General features: G+C 41.4%; 1 protein-coding gene across 2 annotated transcripts in view; it reads right to left on the minus strand.

Annotated features, from left to right (window-relative positions):
* The window catches only part of limd1a (LIM domains containing 1a), a 30440-nt gene extending 21360 nt beyond the window's left edge, over positions 1-9080 (minus strand). For both annotated transcript variants that reach the window (XM_088997858.1, XM_088997857.1), the window contains exon 1: positions 7423-9080. In XM_088997858.1, coding sequence (XP_088853984.1) covers positions 7423-8521 — 1099 coding nt within the window. In that variant the 5' untranslated portion in view covers positions 8522-9080. The remainder of the gene's footprint in view (positions 1-7422) is intronic.
* Between the last annotated feature and the right edge of the window lie 341 nt (positions 9081-9421).

The following is a 9421-nucleotide window of genomic DNA, read 5'->3' on the forward strand; positions in this document are numbered from 1 at the left end:
TCCCATACACCTTTAGACAGTGATTGAAGGTCATGACTTCTTTAAGTAGACTTAACTTCAAATCCAAAGTCCACACAAATACAACCACATATTAAAAGTAGAGATTTAATGCTGTTGACCTCCTCTCAGGCTACACCACTACATATGTACTTTTGGCAAGTGTCCCGTGTTCCAAAACAGTGAGATTATTCATACGACAGGCGGCGGGCTTCAAAAGGAGGAGGGGGAGCAAAACATTAACCCAAGAATAAGAAAGGTACAAAATGTGGTTATTCTGCTTTTTTGCATCAAACCATTTCTGGTTGGGTCGAGATAGAGAATCCTGAAATCATACAATGAAAGACAAATTACAGACAAATAAAATACATGAACTCGTTCACTGCCAGACATGCAAAAATGTATTCACTCCAGTGCCAGGGTTTTTGTCATTTTCACTGAAATTCCTGCACCCACAGAATATTGAGTTTTAGGACTACATAATCATCCAATGCAGCGTAATAAACCTTAGACTCTCTTCTTTCATCAGAAAAAATAATAATAATTCCTATGTTATATGGGTCTGGAGTAATATGAGGTGCAAGTGGGAACGGCTGTACAAAAGGCAAATGCTGCCCCCCCGTGGAAGGGAAAAACATTGCCAGAGGTCTGACCAGCCCTTTATAAATTCGGGAATGGCAGTAAATGAGTTAACGGGACATATTCTGTCTATATTTGAGATAGCATTTTTGTCACATATAGTATTTGGCTCTGTGTCGTCTCCAGTAGCCCTGATGAAAAATTGTGGCCACCTCGCGCATTTAAAATTCCCAACCCTCAGCTCAGGCCATCATCTTCTCTGTATGCAGTGAACCTCCATATGTCATATTATAATCTAAAACATTGAAGAAAAGTGAATAGAGTGACATTGACCAACATAGTAAAGGTAACAGGGCTGTTAACAGAGTTTACAGTACATTTGTTGGACGAACTGTCTTCCTTGGGCCATCCCAATGTTTTGCGGCAAGAAGATCAGAATCAGAATCAGAATCATCTTTATTGCCAAGTATGTAGGACACACAAGGAATTTGTTTCCGGTAGAACACGCTGCACTAGTATCGTTGTCAAAAAAACTGCTAAGTGGCACTATACAGTTCCATTTTGGCTATATATGCAGTAGTTGCATAAATCTGCTAAGTAACAAACACGTGAAAACCTGGCATAGTAAAAACAATCATAAAATTACCAGGCTTGGACTACATTCATCAGACACGGTGAGAAGAAGCCTGGGAGGGGATCACAATCACAGGCCCTCCAAAATCTTGCCGGGATTGAAGCCAAGAATCTCTGGGAAGCGTTCCACTCAACAGCAGGCAGGATGGGATAAATCAATCCTCCAGTTTCATGCAACTGAAAACTCAACTAAATTTGTGGTCATGTGTGGGGAAAGTTGAAAGAAAAGGGCAGATGCAACAACAGGATGACAGGCCACTTATTTTGCTATTAGACACATTTCTCTCTCGACAAAGAAGCACCCAGCCACCCATGTTTGCGTTTGTATCTTTGTCAGTTCAGCTGCACCACTGCCACCGCTCGAAAGGCCTTCCTTTTAAGAGCTGCAAGTCATTTCAAAAGTGCCCTGCACTCATTCTCCAGATATTCCTTTTCTGGCCTCATTTTGCCAGTAATTCCATCCGCAGTTCTGTTAGTGTACGGCTCACCGGATTGGCTTGGGCAGGACTATTTCAGTAATTCAGATTTATTGTATTATTTTTGCATCTACAATATTGGGAAATATCATCCTCCTCTACTCCAGAGAGGACAAGCACATGATTTTCCACAATGCCTTTGCGATCCATTCAAAAATAAATGGATTTTTTTGCAAAATGTGTGGAAAATAACTTGTTTTATGATCAGCCTACACATTACTGACGTTGCAACAGAGCATGACTCAGAAGATGAGCTGTGTCCTAGTGCAGGGTGTGGGACTCTGTGTGGTGATGTGGGAAGAAGAAAAAATAGATGCACTACTTGAAAAAGCATTTCCTCCGGTGGGCTGCAAACAGCATTGCTCTCCCACACATTTGTCATATTCACATGCTCAGCCATTTGTGCGTCTTGTTTTGACAGTGACGTACGCCAAAACATCTTCTCTTGCACATCAGTATGCGCACATGCGGGTACTGAGAGGTACAACCGTAACATCTCACTAGGCTGTTCCTGCAGGCGAGCAAGCAAGAGTGAATGTATGGAAGAGTGGAAGAAAACAAAGTGCCCAACAATTTCCTGCATGATATCTGGCAAATTGGCGTTTTCATGTTTATTATGTTTGTAAAGTTTGTAAAGTCATTATAAGTGCCTTGCATGCTGGATCCAAGAGGCAGTAATTTCATCTGTGCTGTATGTCATGCATATTAGCATATTTGACACTAAAGCTGACTTTGACTTTTGATAATATCAATTTGGGCCCACGGTTGTGTCACTAAATAGATATTTTACCTCAACAATGACCTAATATGCAAACAGTGAGAGAGCACATGAGCAAAAGGTTTTCATCGTAAAAAACACATCTGGCCGACTTCGTGGATGATGGACAACCCTGCCAAGTGTCTTGCCAGTGAATTTGTCACTGAAATTAGGACTCACGCAAAAAAATCAATTTGGTCAGCCAGTAATGGACTACGAAGAAATCCAACGCAAATGTGTGACTCTTGTCTAAAAATAAACTAGCGTGGCATTTGAGTTCACCTCACAATTTGGTTTAGGTAAACCCTGATGTGGTTTGTGTTTCAATCGCGAGGAAAGTAGGGCGGGTGACGATAAATCAGGGGTGGGACAACTTTTTGACTTGCGGGTCACAATGGGTTCTAAAAAGGGGCCCGGCCAGGGGCATTTGGAGGGTGTGTTTGGGCCAGATACACTAAAGCATTAAATGTAGTGTGTGAAAACCTCAGAGCATAGTAAGAACACTACAACCCAATTTATTAACTGTCTTTCAAATGTGAAAAATAGCCCTTATCAGTTAAGAAATGTCACAAGAAATATGCAAGATATGGCATTTACATTCTATTTTGCAGATACTGGGAGGAGGAAATGGAAATAGATTAAATAGCATACGCCCTGTGATTTAACAAGATTGCATCTGTTGTTAATAAGTTTCAATCAAAGGTACAAAGTTAAAGAAATCAACATTTATTGAAAAATGGAATAACTTTCAACATTCAAAACACATTATTACACAACGAAATACTCAAGGTCAATAATATCTACTTGTGTTAAACTCTGCAAAATCATGGCTGGATTGTCCTGACCGTGCGCTCTACAAACTCGCCACAGACACCCTCGCCTTCATGCGCAAACAGTACACGTGTATCGTTGCTAAGCACACAGACATAGGCTACCTGCAGTTGAAATTTGAATACACGGCACGGCAGTCAACCAGAAGACTGCTTCGTGCTTCGGACTTTCCTGAGCGTTATAAGGTCGTGCATTTGCATATCATTTTCCACAGTAGATGCACAGTACCTCAGCCCCAGAAGAAAGATTCAAAAGGAGCTAACAATAGTTGTGACGCTACAAAACGTAAACGTACTTGAGAGTTTTGAAAGGCGCTTAGTCGCTTGTAGCAGACGATGCAACGCATGCATTGCATACAAACGACAACTGGAGCCAAATCTCCAGCAAGGGATATTTACCGTAAATTAAACAAGGGAACAAATGTGGTAGGTACATCCTTGATTTAAAAAAAATCCTTTATACTTTGCACAAAACGTAAATTTACATTAAACCGTGACTGTAAAGTCTACTTGAGAGTTGTGAAAGGTGCTTTGTGGCTTGTAGCAGACAACGCAACTCAAACATTGCATTGTGCACCGTGATGACAAATGACTGGGGCAAAATCTACAGCCTTGGATATTTACCGTAAATTAAGCAAAATAAACTCGATACTTTGCTACTTTTTTTTTGCTATTACAATGAGACCTCAATTTACGAACTTAATTGGTTCCCGGACAGAGTGTGTAAGGCGAAGTGTGTATCTCAACAAAAATTCCCACAGGAAACCATGGGAATAATACGTTCCCGGGTTTCCATAAAATATACTTTTCAACTAAATAAGCCTTAAAACTACACACAACCTACCTTAGCCTATGTATAATAAATGTACTATTGTATTGTAATGAAAGAAATACACTGCACTGTATAATAAAGTCACTTTATTTACATTTGTGATGGTCATTGATGGCTCTTAATTGACACCTGTTGCTTTCTGACTTGTAAGGTCTTACAAAACTGAAGCATCACATTATCATTCCCAGTTTAATTTACAGTAATTGTCCATGGCTGTAGATTGTGCTGCAGTAGTCATTTGTCATCATGGTGCACAATGCAATGTTTGCATTCCTCGCTACAAGCCACTAAGCCCCTTTCATAACTCTCACGTACACTTTACAGTCACGGTTTAATGTAAATTTACGTTTTGTAGCATCACATATGTTGTTAGCTTCTTTTGAATCTTTCTTCTGGACTGAGGTTCTGTGCATCTATTTTGGAAAATGATATGCAAATGCACGACCTTATAACTCTTGCGAATGTCCGGAAGAAAAAAGGAGGCTTCTGATTGGCTGCCGTGTCGAGTATGCAAATTTCAACTGCAGGTAGCCTATGTCTGTGTGCTTGGCGACGGTACACGTGTACTGTTTGCGCGTGAAGGCGAGGGCGTCAGTGGAGAGTTTGTAGAGCGCTCGGTCTAGACAATCCATCTATGATTTTGCAGAATTTAACACAAGTAGGTATCATTGAGCTTGAATATTTCGTTGCGTAATGATATGTTTTGAATGTTGATGTGATTCCATTTTTCAATAAATGTTGATTTCTTTAACTTTGTACCGTTGATTGAAACTTATTAACAACAGATGCAATCTTGTTAAATCACAGGGCGTATGTTATTTTAATCTATTTCCAAATAGTATGTAAACGCCATATCTTGCATATTCCTTGAGACAAAATTTATTAACTGATCAGGGATATTTTTCACATTTGAAAGACAGTTAATAAATTGGGTTGTAGTGTTCTTACTGTGCTATGAGGTTTGTACACACTACATTTAAAGGACAACCGGCACCATTTTTTTTTTTTTTTTGTTTCCTACTGACATCAGAAAAACGTTTTATAGCATCTAACATACCCAAAACACGCAGGCTGATATTTGTTATCAAATGAAAGACACCAAAAAAAATGACTTCAAAATGAATCCGGAAATGGCCAGTTTCAGATGGTCCCACCCCCTTATTCGTGACGTCACGCCAAGAAGTCTTGTCTTGCCTTATCGAGAATCAAAACAATGGCTTCAGATTTGGAGAAGATGCTTTCTTGTTACTCATCCAGTTATGAATATGATTCAAATAGTTCTGAAGAGGAAAGCATAAATGTTTGCAATTGATTAAAGGAGTCCTCCCATATCAATTCGAGCCGTCAATGACAGCAATGTAGCACTCAGAAAATGCAGAAGATGGCGCCTAAGCTCTGTTGGAAATGGGCTGATTTGTCTGCTGGGAATTTGTGTCAGCGAATATCAAATAGTTGTCTTGGTGTAACACACAACAATTCACCATCGCGTTATTTATGTGTTTTCCTTCTAATTTTGCCATCAACACAGATCAACACGAAGTTTTCAGACCAAACAAAGTACCGCAAAATGCATCGTGTGTCGCTTTCTCGGTCAGGGGCGTTCCAAACGTGACGTCACATGGGGATCGTCATCAACTCGAAAACAAGACTTCATGAATATTCAGCGCAAGTCTTAAAACGTAAACTATAGCTATATGCTGTGGAATCTTTGTAAAATACGCTCAGTCGAAGTCATTTGAAGTGATTCTACAAATTATGGGCATAACTTGTCCGGAGGCGTCGGTTGTCCTTTAATTCTTTAGGTTTAGTATTTCCAGCCCAAACACTCCCTCCAAATGCTCCTGGCCCGCGTTAATAAGGTTTAATTTTCATAAATTTGACGTTCGTAATACTAAGGTGTTCGTAAGTTGAGGTCTCACTGTACTCGTCTTATTGTGTTTCAAGTTGTGAAAAATGGGGCAGGCAGCTTCATGGCTGCATGCCCTGGTGTCCGCTAACTTTTTGTCATGACATTCAGACACTGTTTTTACTACAATTTGGACAAGTTCGGCAGGCCGGATTAAAAAGGCCGTAGTTTGCCCATGTCTGCGATAGATGTCAAAGAGCGTGACACAGCAGCAAATGATGGACACTGGAAACAAAGGGCTACAGTCACACGTGATTCAATTCTGAGTTGAAATCGGATAGCTTTGTATTTATTGGAATTGCGCTGTATTGCTGGCGGCGTTTTATTCATTGCTAGTTAAGCATAGCATGTTTTAGCAGGATAGCAAACTAAATTGCTCCACCAATGAACAATGAGCAGTAGTTTAAGTCATCTACCATACAGTAAGTGCCATGGCCTACATAAATAATGTGATTTCTTTAAAGCAGCAACATTACACTGTGACGACCAAGTCAATACTAGATGAAGCATTCCTCACTCAAGACACAAGTTATTTATTGATGTGGAAGTAAAACCGTTAGATTCATAGAACAACTTTCGATTTGTTCCATTTTTAGGGGACTGCATCTGCGAAGTGAGCATCTAATCCCCAGGTGTCAAAGTCAAGGTCCGGGGGGCAAATCTGGCCCGACACATCATTTTATTTAGCCCGTGAAGGCAAATCAAACTTGAGAAATTCCATGATGTTTGCTAAGGTCCGAACCAAAATGTCAAATTGGCATATGTAAACCACAATGACAGTCATTATTTTGCACTTCAAATTTGTAAACTAGTTATTCATTAATTCTAATGGCTTCCCCAAATTCATAACGCCCCCCCAAGAGGAAACCGTGACTACAATGTGGCCCACTGCAAAACATGAGTTTGACACCCTTGGTCCAATCGTTTCTAAAACTGATTTGAAAAAAAGGATAATCTCTGGATTGCAAAAAGTAAAATAAAAAGAAAATGTGTTATCTTTGATGTCTGCCTAAATAGCTGAAGGCATTTTATCTGCAGAGAAAAATATTAAAGTGTGATAGATGAGTACCAGGATACCCTTAAAGTTTAGTAAAGTGAAATGATTGTAATGACATGATTGATGACAAGCATGATAATTGTGTGTGTGTGTGTGTGTGTGTGTGTGTGTGTGTGTGTGTGTGTGTGTGTGTGTGTGTGTGTGTGTGTGTGTGTGTGTGTGTGTGTGTGTGTGTGTGTGTGTGTGTGTGTGTGTGTGTGTGTGTGTGTGTGTGTGTGTGTGTGTGTGTCTGTGCGTGTGTGAGAACAAGAAATGAAAGCAACTTCGGTTGATCATGCTCCAAATTTCTGAGTGGGCAATGTTATCTTTGGAAAATGATGAATTTGATGGATGAGTATTGGTTTTGCTATCTTACCAAAGTAGTCAGCTTTTGGTTGAGAACTCATCTCCTTTTCCAGACGATTTGTGAAGTCCTCTAATTTTACTTCAGCAGCTGACGAGCTGTGTGGCGGTGGCGGCTCTACAGGCTTAAAGGAAGAAGCTTCAGCACCAATGGCCTTCCCAAAGCTAGGTATCTGACTCTGATCTTGACTATGGCTGAAGCTTTTGGAGATAGAAGCGACCTGGACTTTTGTTTGAGGTGCATCAGAAGACACCTGAGAGGAAGCCACCACTGGCCCATTCTGACTTAAGGATGAAGTTGGAGAAGATGGTGCATCGTGAGCTGCAGTGTGTATGGAAGGTAAATTGGCTCCTCCTGTGAAGGCACTGAGAGGCAGTGAGGGAATGAGGTCTGTTTTTTCTTTCGCAAAAGATAAAGAAGTTGGACTCTTGTTAGATAGGAAGGGGACATCCGGGTTCTGCAATGGTGGAGGACTAATTATGGTTGGAGATGCAGACTGACGCTGTTGTGGGAATGCAACACTGCTCTCAGACAAAGATTGAGGATTGTAAGACTCCCTGGATGAGGCACATGGAGCCAGATGAGGAGTGTGCATGGGTGCACTGTGAAAAGCATTTCCTGGGACGGGGGCCGCAGGGGGGGTGTTCTGGTACAAATGTAAGTCTGAGCGCTCCTTATTAGCAGAATTGTTTCCGAAGCTGTATGCCCTGCTGACGAGAGGCTCAGGCGGAATGGCTGTGTGATTCTTCTGACTATCAAACTGTGAAGAATGACCGCCAGAAGATACAGGACCAGACAGTATTGGAGGTTTTGCAGCATTTTCACCTTGCGGCCTGGAGCTGTTGATGGGAGGTCGGTCTTTCATGTAATATGCGTTGTTGAAACCCCCATTCATCCTTAAGGCCTGGTTGTTTCTTGCCATTTCCTCTTGTTGTTTCTGCATGTGTATTTTTGTCATTTTTGAAGCAAAAACTCTTCTAGTCTCCTCAAAATCAGGATTATTCCCTGCATCCTTCTTTGTTCGAAATAAACCATCTCGAGATGCTTCATACATGTTTAAGTCTTCAATAAACTTACTTGCCTCCAATCCTAAATCCTCGTATTTATCCATTTTGGAGATGCTGTGTAATCAAGTCAAAAAGTTTAGATAATGTAAAAAGTCCAGGGGAAAAAGTTCGCCCTCCAAAGTGAAGTTTAAATGTACAGTCGGTCAGCTTGCGGTCTTGACAGGGGAAAACGAATGTACACTCAGGTTAAAACTTTTCTCCGTTATATCCACATTTGTATTTCCAAGTTTCGGTTCAGACTCCTCCTCCGAACGTCGTTGCGTCTGTCAACTTTGTCGCGAACAAGCCGCCGTCTGTCTGCGTTGTCTTCTTTTCAGCTAGTCGATCCCAGCTCAGATAGCCGGTGGGCAATGCCCCCCTCCTCCTCTTTCACCTCCTCCTCTTTCCTCTCGCCGTTTGCCCGCCTCGCTCGCGAACTCACTCTGTCAGTCACTGTTGGTCTTGCGCGGACAACCCATTGAAAAACTTTCAACTCCTTTGGCTGTCACTAAAAGTCCCACAGAGTACTTTGAGCAGACGTTCGGTTGTCACGAAGTGCTTTGTTTGTCCGCCGGGCCTGAGTCCCCGCCACAGTCGTACGTGTCAGTTTGAGCGCACCCGGCGGACGGTTCGGACTGGAAACAAGGAGCAGTTTGTTTTTAAAGGCACAGTACTTCTTTTTTTAATTATGACCACAACCACGGCAACTCTCACGTGGTCACGGTGAATATAAACCAGACGCGTGGAATTCATCTGAAACATCAACAGCGTGACTTTCTGGCGCAAATATTAAACCACTTTCTATTTTATGCCTACGAACTTCCACCCATGTTGTGTGATCAGAATTAACTGAGTTGCAGAAAAACGGAATGTTCCGCCATCGGACTGAATTGGGATCAGTTTACATTTGGGTGGTCATTAGCAAAATGAAAAAATACAGTACTGTATTTGGGGAAACGTTCGTT

Source organism: Hippocampus bargibanti, linkage group LG06 (genome assembly GCF_051943395.1).
Source record: "Hippocampus bargibanti isolate YZ-2025 linkage group LG06, ASM5194339v1, whole genome shotgun sequence".
In the NCBI taxonomy this organism is placed as follows: domain Eukaryota; kingdom Metazoa; phylum Chordata; class Actinopteri; order Syngnathiformes; family Syngnathidae; genus Hippocampus; species Hippocampus bargibanti.